The sequence below is a fragment of the Haliotis asinina genome, chromosome 16 (genome assembly GCF_037392515.1).
Source record: "Haliotis asinina isolate JCU_RB_2024 chromosome 16, JCU_Hal_asi_v2, whole genome shotgun sequence".
In the NCBI taxonomy this organism is placed as follows: domain Eukaryota; kingdom Metazoa; phylum Mollusca; class Gastropoda; order Lepetellida; family Haliotidae; genus Haliotis; species Haliotis asinina.
In genome coordinates, this window is record NC_090295.1 from 33057574 (window position 1) to 33079251 (window position 21678).

Below are 21678 nucleotides of genomic sequence, written 5' to 3' on the forward strand. Positions count from 1 at the left end.
CTGTAATAAAACTGTGATGGTGAGTTTGGGATCTACCGATCATGAATAATATGTAGAGAAAATGTTATTTAAAGTATCGGATACACCGTGAACTCTTTCATCGCCGTAGAATGAAACAACAGAATGAAGTATCCATTTGTAACCCACACGCATCCTATGGCCAATGAAGTGACGGTGCATTTGTGGGGATAATGATCAATTATAGGGACTGAGTGAGTGGGTTGAGTTTTATGCCGCACTCAGCAATATTCCAGCTATATGGCAGCGGTCTGTAAATAATCGAGTCTGAACCAGACAATCCAGTGGTCAAAAGCATGAGCATCGACCTGCACAACTTGGAACCGATGACATGTGCCAACCATGTCAGCGAGCCTGAGCACACTATCCCGTTAGTCCCCTATTACGACAAGCATAGTCGCCTTTCATGGCAAGCATGACAATTACAGGGGCCTTTACCCACTTGTACATCCTGAATGAATCAAAACCGTAGTATCTAGGCGAAGGTATGGACTGAAGTTACGTTTATTTTGCTTGGAATACAATAAAACCAAGTACAGTTGTGGCGACATAGCTGAAACATTACTGCTGAAACAATATGTGGTCTCGATATAGTCACACTTGTACAATGATCTTTTGGGGTGAACTTGGGCCATAGCCTTCAGCAGTATTTTCATAAAATATAGCAAGTTTTGATTGAAATTACTGTATGTGCCAGACGACAGATATTTGAAACAAAACTGTGAAATGCTTATCTCTCTTGATAACGCTGTTTTGTATTAAGCTGTCCATTGTATGATAACTACAGAGGAAGATACCTTAACGAATATAGGTTTCTCAATATGTCTATAAACATCAAAATTGCAATGATAACATGCTAGCTTGGAACCTGGGTGAAATTATATATTCGAATCCTTTCTTAGATATCAGTGTTTAGAACAAAATAATGTGTAATTATCATCATAATTTATGACGGCATTTGGTATATTGCATACATTATCAACGTGTGTAAGTTTAACTGGAAAGCACTGTAGGTATATCCATGTTCTTGTATTCATGATGTATTGTTTATATTGTATAAACGTTATAGTGTATTAGTGTATATTATGAATATCACAATATCAGTATTGTTTCCTGGTCCACACTCACACACACACACACACACACACACACACACACATGATAGATAGATAGATAGATAGATAGATAGATAGATAGATAGATCACTGTTATATGGGCTGGATACCCTAATACACGCATAAACACTAAAGATTTCTTATGAATGTGGAGAGGGTTGTGTCCCTTCGATTCATCCAATTCGACAAGCGTACATAATTAATTGTAATATGCATAATCCATTAGGTAATCCATGTAACTAAGTACGGGGACGTTGGAACTTGAGGATAATCTGTCACTGAGTGAAAAAAACCACACTATTGCAAATATAGTCTTGGCGTGTCTTTTGTGACTGGAGTCATGGGTATGTCAGGATACCGAACACCTAGTGCCATGTACAACTGGAGGTAATTCATAAACAAAAGCTTATGATGTGATTGTCATCGCCCAATCAGTACTTAATGTTTTGTGATTCGACAGCTACACGTGGCGGGGTTTTGGGTAGTCTAGTGGTTAAACCGTTTGCTTGTCACGCTGAACACCCGGGTTCAATTCTCTACATGGGTACAATGTGTGAAGTCTGTGTGTGGTGTCCCCAGAAATTGCTGTAATATTGCTCAAAGTGGCGTAGAACTAAACTCACTCACTCACTGACTCTCTCACTCTCCATGCTCCATATGTACATATACACATTCCCATATGACGTGGATTTAAATGTGGCTTCACACCTACACAGATACACACTCGCATGTGATGTGGGCACATTGAAAACACGTGTCTATAAATGAGGCACACGTGAAACAGTCAACTGTTAGTCTAACGCTCTTCTATCCTGCCTTCCGATATCCTTTCCTGGGAGCGCATCATGAGCATCAAAACAACACATTTCAACCATCAATATTTGGTGAATGAATACTCCGCCGGTGTTCATCATGTAAACACTAAGTAAATGGGGCACACTATACATAATGAATATTAGAAAGTCATGGTGAACAATATCTGGATAGGATGTATCGACTGTAATGGCACTCAAAGAAGATTGTGATGTAGTTTGAAAATGGTAGAGGTACTAATAACAACGTGTCACTATGCATTTACAGTTTTAGTTCCTAGTAAGATCCCCAGATAGATCGTTTGCACAAAACGATCGTATCGCTAAGTATGATCGTAACGCCTATATTTTAACATAGGCTACGACTGCCGTAGCGCTACGAGAACGGGGCCCAAGTGCTCCTTTCACGAAGCATCATATATAAACTTACCCTTATTCCCATTCGTTCACATTGCACTAGTGGCTTACGATCACCTTAGTGCTTTGTGAAAGGAAGCCCTGAGCTATAACTGCACCTATCAAACTTTGAATTACAACAGCAGCATGAACGTCCAGGTAGTCAGCCTTAGTGCACGTATGATCCTTGACGGGATCTGCATTACTAGAGTGTTACACTAATGTTTGGAAAGGTAAATCTCCACCAAACTATTGATTATTGAAATAGTTAGGGCTATGTATCTTGCCTGTTTGGTAAGGAATATTATGGCATCATGAGTGAATGAAGGATCAAAGGCCATTATAATTACAAGCGTGCGGCGATCATTGACCAGATATGAATCATTATAATGACTTTTGTGCATAAAATATACTTTAACGGTCTATTCAGCTTTGCATTCTTTGGAGTAGTTTTCGTTCAGCTTCAGAGCTACATCTGAGACCCTTTTCCTCAAATCCTCAGCGTCTCGAATTGTCTCCAATGAAGTTAAAATGCTCTCCACAGATACATCTGGGTACACATTTGCTTGTGTCCATTCTCTGAGAGCAGTGTAGATCTGTTCCGGAACGTTGTTTCTGACCTCGTCACAAATCTGCTCACATCGCGCGTCAATAGAAGATTTATAGTCTTCGTCCCCTTAAAAATAAGAAAATAAAGAACAATAACGCCGTCGGTTCTGTATGAATTCTCGTGCTTCAAATACTCAATAACACCCTGAAATTGGCCACCACGTACGGTTTTTTCTTAAATATAAAAAGGGATAGAATATAAGCGCACTAGCTAACCTCAATCAAACAGGTCAGTCTTCAACAAATGACCTATCTAGCGGAATGAATATACGTGAAGTATGCTTTTGTAGGCTTAGTGTATGATACAGAAAACTGATTTTATTATTTACACCATTTTCAGGACGTTAAAGGGAAATATAGAAGAAATTCATTTCTGCTATGAGAACCCAAAACCTTGACCAGAAAAACAGTTATTCCCCTCATGCGGTAGTCTTGTTCGATAAATGTAATGCCTTTCGTTTCCATTTGCATTGATAAAGAAATATTTCCGTGTTTGATATTTTTACTCAGATGTCCGAATATCACATTTGTTACGAAAGCATTTGAGTTAATTCAGTTTTCACGAACTGTTACGACTTTCGATAGCAATAAAGTTAGTTCTCATAGCGACAAATCCACGTGTCAGTGTAGTCTGTCGTACAAACCCTGAAGTATATGTATCCAAGAAAGTCCACGCAAGTCTAGAAAATGTGGCAAGTCAAGATTTCCTTAGCTTCAGGAAATGAAGAAAGTCTCAGGGATCCATTTCATTATAAATTATTATTATTTTTTCACTATGAACGTTTTTTCAGTAAAATATATGTTCATTTCAGAGACTAGCTGTTAGTTTAGTGTCAGTGGCCATCTAGTACAGAATTTACGGATTCTACAACTGAAAAATGTAAAAAATACTGCATGCATATTCAAGGTAATTACCATTCGTTCGTTCATTTGGAAAAAGTAGATCTAACCTGGCAAGTTTCGCATAAACATTTTCCAATTTCCAGTCAGGTGGGTACATAGAATCTTGAAGATGGGTCCAGTCCATGACGGTGGATCTGTAATAGGTCCAAAATACAAATGTCGTGATGGAGTGGTAGTTAATATTGAAGAAAACAACACAAATCCAAGTGGAATATCAGATATTGTCAGTAAACAGTTAAATGCTAGCCCAGAGAAATGTCTCGCCCTGTCCGTATTTAGCCCGTATGACGTGTTCAGTCCGATGCCCATGCTATTGATCACTGGATTGTGGATCAACCACTGGGCTACCCCACCGCACACACGTCTGAACAGACCTACCCATGAAACCAGTGATGCATCAATATTTAGCTGCATCATCTCAGGCACAATATTCTGTTGATTCTCCTCCTGGGCTTCAAACCTACATACAAGCATACCTCACTTTTCAGGGACAATCCATTCATAAATAGTTTCTTGTCACTTGGTCCTTTAATGAGTACAGCTTCTTGGCCAAGAAAAAAAACCCAAAATATGATTAGACCTGGACATTTTCGACGACAGACAAACCTTTGTGCCAGATGCATAATCTTGTTCATTTGTCTTCTCCAAAAAGAACCCAATCAACTTTGGACCAAGGAGTTAAATTTGAGTTTGATGTCCAGTCAAACTTGCTGAACGCCATTCTTCGCTCCTTAAGTAGTTGTCAAAAGACTAGTATCTGTCATTAGTGCGATACCACTGACGCAAAGAACGACTGACCCAAAGAACTTCACGCCATATTTTAATTACCCATACCACATCGATAGTGACTATTGGGGATGACTTACAGCTTAATGCGTTGTTGCATAAAGACGTCTTACTTAAATATAAAGCGTTAAAACCAGTGATTCGACATGTTGTGTGTTGGTTACCTTTTAGTTCCAAATAGACGCTTGGCCTCCGGGATGTCTGCAGAGGAAGGACATTTAATGATGATCGTCTTCTTACACGTGTACTGTGCGTTTGTGTTGTGTTCAGCAACAGAGCAGTTTCTGGCAGAGGTGGAACCGTTTCTTGTGAAGGAGGAGCCGGTTCTTGTGAAGAATGAGCCGTTGCCGATTGAGAATGGCCTGCTGCTGGTGAAACCAACAACAAGGGCATTGCACTGAAATTGCAAAATAAAGATAACGTGGTATTCTGGAACATAGTATTTCATCTGTCTGTTCACTAAAACAGTCACCACGTCTGACTGTTCCGCCTGTATGGACTTAGATCACGTCCATATTTGAGCGGAACAAAACAATGTGGAATGGGTGAAGTATATGATACCATATCGACATAAATACAACGTAATGACAGAATACACGCAGTGTTGACAATACTTATTTTGTCAACGGGTTATCAGGGCCTGCATGTTTTAAAACCTACATGCCCAGAATGAAATCTGCAGGTCCATTTTGCCAAAGTCAAACCAACAAAAGCAAAGTACACTGCATTGTACACAGTTTCACACTGTTTCTACAAAATCAATTCGCAAAGACTATGGCGCCGAGGGAAATTTGTATTTTAGTAAAGACTGGTGTTGCCATTCCTCTGCGCAATGCGCAATGCGCAATACTAGGAAGTGGAGCTGTAAGTTATCGTATCATGATGGATCCTGGGTGGTTTTCGAAAATAGAAAAAAATTATGGGAATGATTCTGTTTTAAAACATTGACAGATAATTTACTCAAGGCCAAAAGGGCCTGCAAATATTTGAAACTGGGCCACCATTCAGCCGATAAATTCCAACGCTGTATACACGTCATTACTATTAAAATGCATTGTGAAAAAGTTGAAGTATGTAATACTATATCTACTTTAAAACATCGTACCGACAGTATACACGAATCAACAATATGCATTGTGAAATGTTAGAAGTACATATTCCTGTAAAATAGTGGCAGTAGAGAAAGTGGAAGAATATAGACATATCTACTTGGCATCTTAAAGCAATGATCACACAATGACTTTGACGGTGTGGGTTCGGATCTCTGATTTAGACTCAGCTAAAAGTGTACTAGAAATTATGCTTTACAAAGAAAGTGTAATCTCAAACATAAGATATGTTATATACCAAAGTAAAGTGCAATAATGATAAAACACTGTTTTGTCTCCATAACGTGCCTGTTGTTTTTTTCCTTGGTGAGATAGATGTTCCTTGAATGTCTCTTACAGAAGAAGCACAAAGCTGTCAGTATGCTCAAGGAGACACAAAGAAGCACGCCTATAGGTATTATCACTGAGAGATTATTGGTCGTCCTGTGATGTTCATACTGCTCTGGAGGCATACCATCTTCATCTGAAACAGAACAATCGAGAACACATTTAAAGGGTTCTGTTCACGCGGCATCACACTGTTACTCATAACAACTGAAGTGAGTGCTTTGTATTTTTAGTTGAAATAAACAGTCTGAATCACCTGGACACATGTGACATCCGTCCTGTCCACGTGAACGACAATAAAGACATGATCCCGGACACCTATCGTGATACCCGCAGCAAATATTTACAGTACAGTATGGTTAAAATGAACACTTACATACAACACGTTTGTACCGAACTTGCTGATATGTCGAATTGTTTTTGCGTGTGTCCTGCAACGAACTCTACTCATAACGAACGAAAATAGTCTCTGCAAATAATCGAGTCTGGACACAATCCAGAGATCAACATCTCTGAGTTCGTCATAACCGGTGTTTACTGCATATCGAACCATTGAGAATTAACCACTCGTTAAATTGTCTCTGTGTACAGTGAGCAAGGTACAATGGAAAAGATGAATGTTTAAGAACATCAAAATATGCAGTGCTGGTGTGTGGTTTCTTATAAACATGTACTCAAAGTTCAAATCATAGGTGACATTGTCACATACCTTCGGCTTGTGCCGCATTGGGTTCTGAACATACGGTGTCTGTTGTGTGCGTGCAGCGATTCAGAACTGTGGAGTTTACGTCGCATAACGAGCACTGTTTGCAGTTACCTCCCTCGACAAAATACCCGGAAGCGCAGTGACCACACTCCTGGTCAGACTCTTTAGTCCCTGGATACAAAGATCCGAACATTAGCATACAATCAGTGGTGCGTGAGTTACAATCTAGTTGTAGTATTTTCCCGAAGAAGGCGGCAAAGATATATAGACAAAGAACATAACTGAGATGAAAAGCATATGAGAATACAGGAAGATATGACGGAAAGACAGGGCATAGTAATGGTTTGTTGTTTAACGCTTCAATGGGCATTATAGCTAAAATGGATAGAATTATCATGAAAACGACCGCTCGTTATCAGAAATGAGCGGTCCACTGTAACTTGATAACGCCCGCAAAATGCTTGACGACGGGCCATTATCAAGCCCGTTGTTAGGTGACGTCATAAGTAGCTCAGCTGTTGAAGTTCAATCACCTACGGCTCGAATGAACTTGGGTTCATTATTGACCATATATCTGGCTCACTTTCGTCACATGTGCCTGTGCCATTATGCACTTTCCTGCTTGTGCCATCCATAACGATTATGCCATAAATGACAACATACGGCGATGAACTTGAAGTCTAACGTTGTTGATCACTAAAAACAATGGCGGCTGGTAGTATGAGCAAAGGTCAAGGTCGAATGTCGTCACTTTCAATAATGACGTCATCTGTGTTGTTCTATGACGTGACTATATTTGTAAAATCTGTGTCAGTGACCTCCGTCGTTTTGTTGTTGGCAGTAAATGCTTCTAAACCGATGCCGCTGTTTTTATTATTCTTTTATAAAAAATTCTATTCATTTTAGCTATAATAACGGTAACGCTATTTTTTCAGGGCATTATCATTTGCAGAAGCCCTCGGTCTTTTCAACTGCCCTCCTTCGTCGGGCAGTTAATGAAAGACCTCGGGCTTCTGCAAATGATAATGCCCTGAAAAACTGCGTTACCCTTATAATCACCTACGGCTCGAATGAACTTGGGTTCATTATTGACCATCTGGCTCACATTCGTAACATGTGCTTGTGCCATTATGCACTTTCCTGCCTGTGCCAACCATAACAATTGTACCATAAATGACAACATACAGCAATGAAAATATCGACTTGAAGTCTAACGTTGTTGATCACTGAAAACAATGGCGGCTGGTAGTATGAGCAAAGGTCAAGGTCGAATGTCGTCACTCTCAATAGTGACGTCATCTGTGTTGTTCTATGACGTTTCTATATTTGCAAAATGTGTGTCAGAGACCTTCGTCGCTTTGTTGTTGGCAGTAAATGCTTCTAAACCGATGCCGCTGTTTTTATTCTTATTGTATTAAAAATTCTATTCATTTTAGCTATAATAACGGTAACGTTACCCTTATAATATTCCAGTCTTTTGAAGGCGCTCTATAAGTAACAGATTCTGGACACAATGCAGTGATCAATAGTATGAACATCAATCCACGCAACTGGGAACTTTGTTATGAACGAATGCTATTTGGTATGGCAACACAGTTAGGCAATGTATTGCATAACATGTATCAGATAAAAGGAGTCAAGGATAAAACAATAAACGGTAGTATTGCATGACATGACACAGTATGGTTTGTATGAAGAAAAACATTAGGATAAAACAAGACAAGGTTAGCAAGAAAGGACATCGACATTGCATGACTAGGCCTGAGGTATCAGACAGGACAAGGCGTGTAACACAAGGATAATGTGAGGCAGAGATTAGCCAGGGATATATATGTATAAGCCGCGTAAAACTAAACTCACTTACTCACTTTAACACTCACCGGTTTTCACTATAACCTGGCCGGGTTGACAAGGCGTGTATGGGGAACAGTGTCGTATCTGTGGGTGCCCCACGCCCCGTGTTTGTTGGAAGTATCCCTCTCGGCACTCACACAACACATCATGTGTGGCAGAGCACCCCTGGACTTGCACCATGTTCTGGTCATGGAGACAATAGGCGTGGCAGGGTGCACACCGGGTAGCCTGGGTGTGGTGTGTCTGGAAGTGTTGAGGCGGACATCGATGACACACTGAGAATGTGAAGTTCCTCGAACAGTGTTTGTGGAGGAAGGTCCCAGGTTTACACTTGATACATGTGTTCTCGCCGTGTGTGTATGTCGTCACGCCTCCTGGATCCTGAAATAGGCAAGAGAAAAGATACACAGTCGGGATGCAGTGAATGAGGCGGTGATTTTTGTGTCATACCTTACTCAGCAATATTCCAGCTATATGGCGGCTGTCTGTAAATACATATGTATTCGAGTCTGTACCAGACAATCCAGTGATCAACAGTTTGAGCATCCTTCTGCGCTAATGGGAACCGATGACATATGTCAGTCAAGTCAGCGAGCCTGACCACCCGATTCCATTAGTCGCCTCTTACGACAAGCATAGTCGCCTTTTGTGGCAAGCATAGTTTGCTGAAGACATACTCTACGTCGGATCTTCAGGGGTAAAGTCGGACAGGAGCAGGGGGAACGTATAATTTTTAAAAAGCCCACTTAAAACAACAGTACAGTAGTTTGTTTAGTGTTTGAGGGTGATGTGTAAATAACTGGACAAGACGATCCGGTGATGGACATCATGCCTGCCCACCTGATACATCTGATCATCTCTCGCGACACCTACAGGGTACTGAAGGTACATTCTAACCCAGACCCTCAAGGGTCCGTTATGTTATGTACAACATGACAGGGTACATGTACGGATACATTGCCGAGATGTATGACAGGATAACTGCCCTACCTTCAGGGATCTGCATTCCTAGAAAGAAATATCCCACCATTTATTAATAATTCTACTCGTGAACATTCGGGTTAAAACTGATTTTCAGCAACCCGTTACACGACTGAGGGGATCGGGTGACTTGGTCGATACGTGTCATCTTATCCCATCTGCGTAGATCGATCGATGCTCACACTGCTCATGCCTGGATAGTCATATGCTGACTCGAGCATATACAGACCGCTTTCATATAACTGGAATATTATGTACGGCGTAAACCAGTAAACTCACTCACTCACTCTAGTTTTTGTTATTGTAACTAGAAAGAGATCTACGTTCACATGTAACCGTGTGACCGCATTAAAATCTGCTTCCGCAAGTCTTTGTAAAGACGTATATCTCCCAATATCCAATGCGGAAGTCTCAAGATTGTAACAATGTGACTATATTGCAAGTATTCATTTGTTTCAGCAGTATTACACCTATACAATGTTGTTTGCAAACAAATCGAGTCTGAAAAAGACAATCCATTGAATGTCACAATGCAACATGAGGACAGAGCACCAGGAGTTTGCAAAAATATGTGAACGTTTCTTGTACCTCCGTCATAAACATAATGGCACCGTCATATACATGATGCTAAGTAGTTAATTATGCACCTCAAGTAATTCGGGATATTCAGGGAACTTAAGCCTCTATGATTATCTCGTTGTCTCAGTCTGACTTCAATACTCACAGGAGCTGTGTTAGCCGCCGTCTGTGACAACACTGACAGGATGATAGTGCAGATACTGACAGCACAATTGGTTCTTTGACGGGGGCACAACACCGACATCAGTGTTGTGCCCGACGTTGTGCCCGATTCTGTATATCTGTGAGTGTCTTGATGTGTTGCGTGGTTGTTTTTGGTTCCCACAGAATCCATTCAGCTATTCTGAAATCGGAGAACGATATTTCAATGTGACAGTGTACGCTGACCACCTGTGACAAGAGTATATCATAGCTCTGTTAACTCAACATGGACGGTAGATATAATTGCATATTTTGTCTGTGCATGATAACCTCTGCATAATAACCAGTTGCACTGGCGCAAGGTCAAAATGACATCTACGTGATATGACACCGACCTCGTAGGTGTCACTGAGTGTATCTGGGAGAGAGGGCGAGGGATGAGAGAGAAGGAGAGAGAACAACTGGATTGCATTTAGGGATAGTAGAAAGGAAACCCTATCGATGCACCAGATCCGTTTACTTTCGATATGGATTTATACTCTCTATTACCTCATTAACAAATATGATCGTTTACTTGGACCGGATTTCAAGTTTCTTGTCAGCTATTATCAAATTGTTTTGCTTCATATACCATCTAGATCTGTGTGTACAACTATACATTCATTTTGGGAGATGACTTCAAATTGGACAGTCCAAGGAGTATAAAAACTCACGATTGACTGTCACAATCGCAATTGTTGTTTCCCCATTAACAGTCACCCTTAAAATTATTTTACATCCCTTAGGTACAGTGTTATGCTCTCCAGTCGTTCCACTTCTCGTCTAGCTGTGACACATATCTGCACATTGCTAAGTCACGACGTAACATGAGCAGACTATTTTACTTTCAAGGCCACACTGTGTAACTGCATGACTGCCGCCACTGAAAATAAAGACGCCATATCTGTTTGACAACAGTTGACAAAGAAAGTGCTCGTTCAACCCAGAAAACCTGATTTGGTGTAACTACTAAAGTGTTATTCAAAGTCCCTGCAGTTGTTGAAACCAAAACGTACCTTGTAGATATCCTGGACATTCGTAGTCCCACCCAGTGAACGTTGATGTTGTGACACACTTCATGATTCGATACTTTATGATCCCGCATACCTGCGCATTGTACTGAATTGGGGCATTCTGTCACATGTGACTTGAGTAAAGACACCGCTTTGAGCGCTCACATCATCTCAACTGAGCTTTGTTCTCAACTGGTTCATGAACTGTACACAGAAGTGAGATCAACAGGTGCTTACCTCTCCGCTAATCCTGATATCGTATACTCTTGCCCACACGACTAGTTACATGGGAAGGTATGCCAACGAGGCGTGACGAATAGCCCAGCCGTTGGAGTGATACCCCTTCCAACACTTCTTAAATAGTTACGTATCAAACACGTGCCTCTTAAAACGTGCTAGAAGACGAATTGACAGTGCGTACTGTATCAAGATCTGTTTCACCGTGTCATTGTAACAGAGTAATTTCTTTCTTGAAGAATACTTGTAAGAGCTCTCAAAAACGTAGTTCTGAAGACAGATAATGTTTGTATTCTAATGTAATAGGTCAGATCATCCATGAAACCAGACTGATTGGGTTTGGTTTTGCTCCGCACTCAACAATAATCCAGCTATGTGGCGGCAGTCTGTAAATAATCGTGTCAGGACCAGACAATCCAGTGATCATCAGCATGAGCATCGATCCACGCAACTGGGATACGGCGACATATTTCAAAGCAAGTTAGCGAGCCTGACAACCAGATCCGGTTACTCGCATGTTCTAACAAGCATGGGTTACTGAAGATCAGTTCTGACACCGATCTTCACGCATTATGAGACTGGAAGATGAAACGTGTTCGCATCATTATTTTCAGTTGTATGACAGAGGGATGACGTGAGCGTCGTTATCACGTTGAAGGTCATGGGTCGTAATCAAAGTCACAGTCACGTACGCAGTAACCATTGCGGTGCAATGACTCAGCGCCAGTTTTACGACGTACTGGTTATGTCGGAGTTTTCCATGTTTGCTGTCACTAACTGCACTACCATTGCTGTTATTGGAACGTAACACTTCCTGTTGCATTTAACCACCTCATGAACAATACGACGGCCGCACCTTGAAACATTACTTGAAACATTATTTTCTATTATAACCAAGGTCGATATGCCGAGACATTATTTCGCAATGTTCCCGCTCTTTCACGTTCCGAAATATCAACAGTGATATCGCTTGGGAAAAAGTATAAATTGGTCCAATACGTGTTCCTTGGACTGGTACATTACATTGATTACTGTTAATTCCTGAAAAAAACGTCATATTGCAGACTTTTCAAAATTAAATATATACATTAGTGGACATATTTCATGGCCAAAGAATATCATGGAACAATATCTGTTATTTGGTGACATGTGTTTTGAACAAATCTCTTAAAGTATAGATTGGCACTTACTGTACGTTATAGTCGCGAGCCGGACCACACGATCCCGTTAGTCACCTCTTAAGATGAGGTTTCAGAAGACCATTCAGTCGTAAAGAGACACATACCCTGAAGTATTTAGTACTAGGGAGAACACTTGTATTCGAACAATACACATCAGTAGTACTTTAGCTACACAAAATATATGGGTCATGAGATAATGTACACAATGTATGTAGCGCTCTAGTACAAACACAAACAAGCTGTTAAAAGGCGACTCATTTGCAGATAGGTGTCGAGGTCTTATATACTGGACAAAATAAGTCAGGGACATTTTTAATTTTAGTATTGATATTTTATCCGTATGTAAATGAATGAATGAGTCATAATTTACAGTTTCACAATTGGTATCACATACTAATGGACAGACCTGGGGTATGGGTTTGGCCTGGTGGGACAGGACCATGTGGTTTCCTGGGGTCAGAAGGTCATTGCTGTAACGTTAATCTGATCATGGCTACAAAATCAAAGAGCCAAGCAATGCTGATATCCAAGGCGAACCCAAAAGGGACTGTGCCAAGTTGACTTGCTTTCCCATTGCATTTGTTTTTACTCGCTCACCTTTGCTTGAACAGATGATCTCGGCACTATTTCTTTGTGATTCGTACACACTCACGTAACAGTAATCTGACAGCTGTCTTTATTTTGAAGTTGGGTTCAAATTCGGTTTAACGTTGCACTTAAGAATATTTCGCTCATATGACGATGTGCATGCGAGTGTGTACGTGGCTAGCCCAGACTGAAGGTGGTTTAACAGTGCCAAGTCACCGAGATACCATGCCGCAGTTAAACATGAACACCCCACTCAGACGCATCATACTGACTATGAGTGATTGATTGAGTGAGTGAGGTTAGTTTTACGCCGCACTCAGCATTATTCCAGCTATATGGCGGTGGTCTGTAAATAATCGAGTCTGGACCACACAATCCAGTGATCAACATCATGAGCATCTATCTGCGCAATTGGGAACCAGTGACATGTATCAAAAAGGTCAGCGAGCCTAATCACTCGACCCGATCGCCTTTCGTGGCAAACATGGCTTGCTGAAGGCCTATTCTACCCCGGGACCTTCATGGATCATACTGATAAAAGCCGAGCCGACCAGTATTTATGGTGCCCAGTAGTGCCGAACACCAAGTATCATATTTTATCGTTTTTGATATGACGAGACGGGGGTTCGAACCCGAGACCTTCCGCACTCCGCGTGGACGCTCTAACCACTACACCACGGAGGCGGTCTATCATTATGTAAACTGTTTTCGTTGCAATGACAGAAATACACATTTGCTGCACACATTGGACCCAATGCACAATCCCGAATGTTGAAATGTAGACTCCAGTCTGTATAGCATTCTTTACTGGAATGTGACACGAATACGGTAACCAAATCACTCACTGCCATGGCCAGTTACGTGGTATCGAGGATTGACCTGATTCATAATCTTTGTGACAATAATCGATAAGGGTTGGATCATCCTGAGAGTCGACGATGAACCGTGTACTCATGCAGTTAGCAATACAACATAAAGGCACCTCAACAGTGTCTGTGTTAACCCTGGAAAACTGCAGGCACTAAAGTGGCTCCGAGTGGCTTTCAGTCTGCTTCGGAAAGACACTACAAGCGTAACACCTCATCGCAGAAGACAGTGAAGACGTTCTCATGTGTACACCTTTCCTCATACTTTCGTTCTCATGGCTTATAAACCACCGAGCCAACGAAAGTCCTATAGTTTGGCATGAAATGCATGTGGACGCGGGTTGTTTTTTTTTTTTTGTAAATAACCTGCTGGTCAAGGTCAATATTGCTCCCTCCCTCTGCAAGCAGTCAGCATTCTGCTGTTTATTTTGTTGACAGTTACATAGACTGATTCATACAAATCGGTGATTTACAGTGTGATTAGGTTGTCTGACAAAACATCCAAGATCGAATGGATCACTGGATGAAGAGTTATTTACAAGAAACTCGATCCACATGCATCTCATGTCAAACTATGTGTCGAAGTATCTATTTATAATAATTGTTACTGTTTATGTAGTCTCATATCATAATCATCTAATTATCCATTACTGACGAGTTTATATGTATAATAACGCATTCATCCTCGGTTACGGTGTGGAAAGTAAGCAGCCACCGATCATCGGGCTCACGAGTCTTACTCTCGCAAACATAACTTCGGAGTCGTGCTTTTATCCCATACACAGAGTATCACAGCGTGCAACAACATCCCTCTTGGATGTTAACTTAGACCCCTTAGAAGTCACTGTCTTGATAATCCCGTGACGTAACTTGATGCTGGCGTCCATGAGAAGTCAACTGTTGATCCCTGTATAGAAGCAGCAAAACCCGTTCCACACCCACAAGAAATCTGTGCTAAAAGCAGAGTGGATTTTACAACAGCTACAGACTGCATCATGGATAGGATAGAGTTGTTTTCAGCAGTTTTCAGCCATTACGCTATCACACCACCATGTATGACTGCACCTCCCACGAACTTATTGAATAAAGTACCCATCCCACCCAGGATGACACAACACAATGCAAGATAAACAATTTTCATGGATGGCGATTTTCACAACACTGTATGTGGGAGTGGTTCGCCTTGGCCGAAAACAAGTCGTTTGCATTACAGCTTCTTTACACACCCACACAGACAATACTTACGTTCTGTCTTATGTTCTGGTAGAAAATATTAAAGCCGGATGACTCGTAGTCCCTGACTTTGTGCCGACTCAGAACATTTGGTTTAAGTTTAGTGTTATTTTTTGAACTCTACAGCTAGCTGAACGCAACAAAATGGATAATGAAAAAAACCTCGACAACGTTTACGTGTTTAATGTATTGTATTTCTGGCACATGGTGTCTCGGCGAATGGTAATTTACTTCATAATGCTACTTCATAAATGTTTGGTTGGATGTCGCATTGTAATTCCAACTCTTTATGGCGGTGTTGTCTGGAAAGGCCATCAATCGTGCGATTGACACCCCGTCTCCACGAAATTAGATACACCAAGTGCATCACCAGCGCCAGTGAGACTGACATTCCCCCACCCTCCCACCCGATCGCCTGCCTCGTATTGCAAGTATGGGAAGGCAAAGTTTGATCCGGGTGTTTAACAAGACGTCACAAGACGTCACAAGATGTCACCGGAAATAGGTCAACCTGTTATTATGCTGACTGACATGGCTGAACAATACAGGTAGACAAACTAGTTCAAATGCAGTACTCGCGTGAAAGTAATGCATCACCACCACAGAAGTAGACGCGAACGCGTGCCACACAAATATGAAGCGATGAATGAAAACGCGGATTTCGGGATCGCTGTAACACGCTGCTTCGGATCCAGGTGTAATTTCGGATCCGCAAGTTTTCGGATCGGTTAGTTGTGTATTTTCGGATCCTATGTATATTACGGATACGTAACGTTTTGTGGTTGTCAACGACTGTTGAAATCTCTAAAGTGGAGGTAAAATCCGAGAAGTGTAGTCTTTGCTGAAGAAAGCGTTGATTTCGTCGACGAATGCTGTTGGGATCCGAAATTACGCAAAACCCGCGGCCTCGCCATTTAAGGAACAGTAGTATATGGTTAACCAGCACATTCCGGGAGCTCGTCTTGTATTTCAGTCGGTAACAGTGATCACAGGGAGTGACCAGGGCAGACCACTCCACAATGTTAGCGTGATTATTTTCATCGCCAACCCGGTTAGCAAGTTACTTCGAGGGGTGATGTTTGAGTGCTGACTGCGTCATTCACGTACGCAAATCGCGTTTGTTTCAGGCGTATACGCTGTTTTACCTGTAGGTAATGTAGTTCCCACACTACTCTATGGAGTTTAATGAGGCAATTATTGATCCCCGAAAGTTGCTGATCAACCGAAATGATATTATTATTATTTATTTTCATAATTCTGCTGGGTTTGTAGTTTACCTGTAACAGTTGTCTCCCTTTGATAGATAAGCTCCCCGTCAGGCTGGTGATGTTGTAGACCATGCGATCTGGTGTTTTGTCAGTTGAAATTTTATTCACAGATATCCAAATTTCTGTGAAACTAGCAGCTGTAGAAGTCAGAACAAAAAGAAAGTGACTGGAATGTTTTCCATTTGACATCTGGACGGAGTTTTTACAACGTTGTACAAGCGTTCGTAAAATATGTGAACTGGTGGATGAAAATCAATACTGGATAACACACGAGAATTTCAGTGTCCCATCTCAAACAAAGGATTAAATTATTATATTATGTTATATTCCACCGTGTAATAAAAAGGAAACACGCATTGTATGCAAAATATGACACCAGCTGATCATTTGTAATCGGCTCAACAAAATGTGAAGGTGTGAGGAGTTGGCACTGTGGTACTTTGGTTTACTTTCAGTCCGTTTGCAACAATAAATTCAGTTGTGGTTCCCCAGACTTCCTTATGTCGAGAAGATCATTAATCCTGGAAATTTTGTTCTAATCTATAAATTAAAGAACTTCGGTGTTCATTCCGTTTATAGGACTTTTTGGATCGATATTATTAGCGAGCCCAAAATGCCAAACCAATCATTCATATTCTTTGACATGTGGTGTATATGACATGCATGAAGCCATGATAAGAAAATTTTTATACTATATCATTATGTATGTTATTCCATTCACGTTTATCGATCAGGAGAATCAAAGAATGTATTGTAGCAATGCTGCTGATAAACCAACGGTGAAAGCGTGAGTGAGTATGCGTTTACGCCGCTTTCAGCAATATTCCAGCAATATCACGGTGGGGTACACCTTGTTTGGGCTCCACACATTGTGCCCGTGTTGGGAATTGAACCGGGCCTAATGAGTCACGTGCGAACGTTTCAGCCAATAGCCTCTCCCTCAGACAAAACGTAAATACTGAGCGAGTCAATTTCATTTCATATTTTATCACTGCTAAGCTGCGTGATGATGGTGTGTGGTTGTGATGCAAGCCCAGCGGTTTGGTGCTGACTAACGAAATACATACATGAAGGATAGAGATGGGATTCGAATGAAACTCGGCACACTCAATAGAAATACAGTGTCCCGATGTGTATGGCCCTTTAGGAGATGACTATAAACTAACTGCCTTCATTACTGCGTGTGAGCGAAGGAAGAGTGACAGAAAATTTATTCTCGTTTGCATCATGTTAACCATTTCGTGATATCGTAAACAGATAACAGCTGAGTCACAAGCATTGTGAACAGCAAACATGTGAAGATGAAAGGTGGTCAGACTCACTGACTTAGGTGATACATGTCATCGTATCCAAATACTCCGATACGGCTGAAAGCAAAAGATGTTTTAATGGTTACTTCCAAAGAAGACGACTCGTGAAAAAAATGATGCGTGCTTGGATCATCGCTTTGGCCGAAGATGAAGAACGAGAGATGTTCCCCGTGATTACAAGCATCTTGGGTCTGAAGTACTGGTTCCATACGTTTTCTTATATTTTACTCATCTTTTTTTGTATATTTTACATGAAAGTGTGGCATTTGAAATAATAATATCATATTGTTAAAAATGATCAGCTTGAAAACTGACATGTTTTAATTTATGTCTATTCGTTGGTTTCATATTAGTGTTCGACTCGCTGTGCGCAAACGCAAAGATTGTAAACATATCCACTGGCACACTTGTGGTCTGGTCTTATATTTACCGATAGTGTAGAGACGCTCACAGTAAAATAGTTTGAAAAAGATTATTTACGTGACAACTTTCATTGCTGAGTACATCCATCCATTTGCCTATGCTTTCCAATTATTGATGTCTTAGACCCTATTTTGGGTGCAATTGCATCAGGAGAGTGTTTTTAGGTTGTGAGATGGGGACGTGCAGGAGATGTGTTGAGATGTGTTCATACAAGAACTTGATGACATAAATTCAGCTATTTATTCAACTAATCCCGGGTAAAAGAATTGAGATAAGTTGCACTTTGGCTATATATTTGTTTTCATTTTCGTTTTCTTTAGAATTTGTTTAGACTATCGGGACAGCATACTACCAAACCGGAAGTTGGTCACGCATGTGTCTGCCTGCCCGTCTGCTAATGACAGTTAGAAGATAAATAGTGTGGTTTGTTCAATTTCAGGGATTCATTGGAATTCAACATAGGCAAATTTAGTTTAAAACCGACGGCGTCAGCCGATATTGTAAACCAGTTCGTTGTGAGAAGTGTATTCTTCTTTGAATATAGCGTGATCGTGTGTCGCAATGCGGCTAGCGTCTCGTGATCTGCTTCCCTGTCGCCCCAGCGACTAAAAACGACACAAGAAGAGTTATGCTATTATACCTAACGGGGCAGATAGGCTGCGTCATGCTCGAAATAAATCTTTTTAAAAAAATACACTAAACAAAATTTTCAGTCATATTTTTAATTGAACTTGATGAATAACATATTACATGTACTTATGTCAATCTCAATCACTGCCATATCCTCTGGAAGTACAATAACAATGAAAGAAATCCATTTTTTGCTACCCTGTCCACCTCGTGTAACTGCGTGGAGTGGTCCAGTCATGAATCGCCGCATGGGTTTCATCGTGTCAAGTTAGGCCTAGTTTTGATGAACGAAGTTGACATTTATGGTAGAATTGTGTATACTCTGAAACATTCCCACTACGGACACAACTGAAGAACTTTGCAAGTGTGTAGAGCGCCTAGATATTGGAACAGTTGCAACGACACGAGAATCGACGCAGAGGCATTTGTTTGCTTTGTTTTCGCGATCAGACCCCTGCAGAATGGCTGAGTACCATCTCTACTGTGCACAGCTTGATTCGCTGCAATATGAATTTAAACTTGATCATTTTTATGTCCAGTGATTTTGCACATTTCTCTGTTTTCAATACCGCTTGGGACGGTAGAGTGACTGCTGTTGCCGGAAGGCAGTGGTTCGTGTTTATGTGTGGTGTGGCAACGTAGCATTCTTGGATATGTTTTTCATCATATGGGATAGCGAATTATTTCCAACGCACCGTGATGTGTACCAAACAGAATCGCGGACATCAGTGACAGATTTGGAATGCTGAATAAACGATTCATTTTTTGGATTCATGTGGGATTTTTACAATTTACATGATGAAACCGGATGAAGTGCGTCACCAGTAGCATAGATCCTTTTATTTGGATCCGTGGAACTGGTCAAATTGCCACGGTGATTTTTTGTTAGTGTGACATTTCAATATATTCACAACCATCTTCATCAATGGATACCTGCAAAGATGATGAACGAAGTGATGTCTGGTTTTCATTGCCCCGACGGGCGAATCCAAGAGTTATGTCAAACCATACTTTGTTTAATAGGCCTACACGTGAAGACAAGTCAAAACTTTCTCTAATCATCGCCAGCTCGGTCGAGGGGATTGAGGCGTGATGTTTATCTAGACCCTCCTTTTCATTTTTCTGACCATAGAAATGAAAACATTGTTTGCACTGTGGAATGCTCTGTTATTCATAATATTGATATCACGTTCAAATGGAGGAGAACGCAGATGGTGATTGATGGCCGCTCGCAAGCCGACGAAGGTAGACTTTGAATAGATTTCGCCACGACCATTCTTCACGTCAGCATAGAATGAATGAAGATAGGTGTTCAATGCGTGAGTATCAAAATTCTCAAAATCGGAAGGATACCCTCTCTCTTGGAGCCACTCCATAATGAGAAGGTAAGAATACGAGGTAACAAATATCTTGGAAAATATTGATATTGTACTATGCTACAGTAGGGTTTTGTACAGTATCGTTCAAATGTTTGTCAATTCGCATAGTTTTCTACCTTTGCATAATGTTTACGTGTTTGCTTCATGTATAATGGTGGGTAAAAACGTTTTGTGAAATCCTTTTCGCAAGTTTCCTTAGGGGAGTTGTTTCAAAGGCATTTAGAAGTTGGAGGAATCAAACTAAAAAATGCTTTATGGTTCAACTTCTTTATTATACAAGGTCACAAGCTGAGACACCTGAAGAAGAGACTAGAATCTGTCTCGAAACAGCTTCGCCTGAAGAAGAGACTAGAATCTGTCTCGAAACGTTGTGACCTTGTATAATAAAGAAGTTGAACCATAAAGCACTTTTAGTTTACTTAGGGGAGGTAACTTTCAATTTATTCCTGTTTGTTTATAAAGTGTCGGAAGGACGTACCTCTAAGAAGTTGTTGCTTGTTGCTTTCGATAAAGACCCGTCAATGATTTGTTGTAGCTCATCATCCGTGACCGTTGCAAAGCGACATCTGGTGCCACTCTGGATAGCCGATATTGATGGACGCTCGCTTGTCGAGGTCGGATCTGATATTTACAGTATGCATTGTAAACCAATAGTCACTGTATTCTGTAATCTGATTGGTTATAAAACATGATCAAATGGTATTAGATTCACGGAAACTGCAAGACTATTCACTGCATATTGACACTTTTACTCACCCGGTGAAGATGCTGCAGTGTAATATTTCTACGGCAGTACTGCACTAGTGTAATACCGCTTGACGTATGACGTCAAAATGGTTCAAAGTTGTGACGTCACAATGCTAATGCCGATGTCGAAATTTTACTAGACTTTGCTTGACTCGCGGAAAGCTGAGAGTCCTCACACTGCAGGGAATTTCACGGCAGTTTCTGTCAATTTATGTTGGCGAGTAATAAACAGAATACTAAACTCGTTTAATAAAAATGGTATTACACGGAGGGTCGTTTAGTATCCTCTATGTAGAAACCTCGCAAACAATTGTTTTGTTGTGTCATCAACAGTGGTCACGTCATTCAAATCATATTGTGACCTAAAGTTAGAATGACGTCATAAATAAGCTACTCCAGATGCTACCATGGGAACCAGCTGAAACGGC

General features: G+C 40.9%; 1 protein-coding gene across 3 annotated transcripts; it reads right to left on the bottom strand.

Moving 5' to 3' along the window:
- Positions 1-490: 490 nt before the first annotated feature.
- Positions 491-12248, bottom strand: LOC137268580 (tumor necrosis factor receptor superfamily member 25-like). 3 transcript variants are annotated; one of them, XR_010955043.1, is made up of 9 exons: positions 11392-12248; positions 10341-10538; positions 8662-9016; positions 6785-6952; positions 6037-6211; positions 4804-5036; positions 3901-3987; positions 1329-3017; positions 491-1223 (listed from the first exon to the last, which is right to left on the bottom strand). XR_010955043.1 is itself a non-coding variant. In XM_067803155.1 (8 exons), the coding sequence occupies exons 2-8, from the start codon at positions 10527-10529 to the stop codon at positions 2764-2766; spliced, it is 1461 nt and encodes a 486-aa protein (XP_067659256.1). In that variant the 5' UTR covers positions 10530-10538; positions 11392-12248; the 3' UTR covers positions 491-2763. The 3 variants fall into 3 exon arrangements, 2 of the variants coding, with proteins under 2 accessions (XP_067659256.1, XP_067659257.1); XM_067803155.1 differs by having other exon boundaries at positions 491-3017; XM_067803156.1 differs by having other exon boundaries at positions 491-3017; positions 11626-11726.
- Between the last annotated feature and the right edge of the window lie 9430 nt (positions 12249-21678).

What these genes read in the sequence shown, in the direction of transcription:
- LOC137268580 (XM_067803155.1), bottom strand. Translation starts at nt 10,529, where the DNA reads ATGGATTCTGTGGGAACCAAAAACAACCACGCAACACATCAAGACACT. An exon ending in CGGCGGCTAACACAGCTCCT is followed by an intron (nt 9,017 to 10,340) that starts GTGAGTATTGAA and finishes TGCCTATTTCAG; the next exon opens with GATCCAGGAGGCGTGACGAC. An exon ending in GTTTATGCGAAACTTGCCAG is followed by an intron (nt 3,018 to 3,900) that starts GTTAGATCTACT and finishes CTTATTTTTAAG; the next exon opens with GGGACGAAGACTATAAATCT.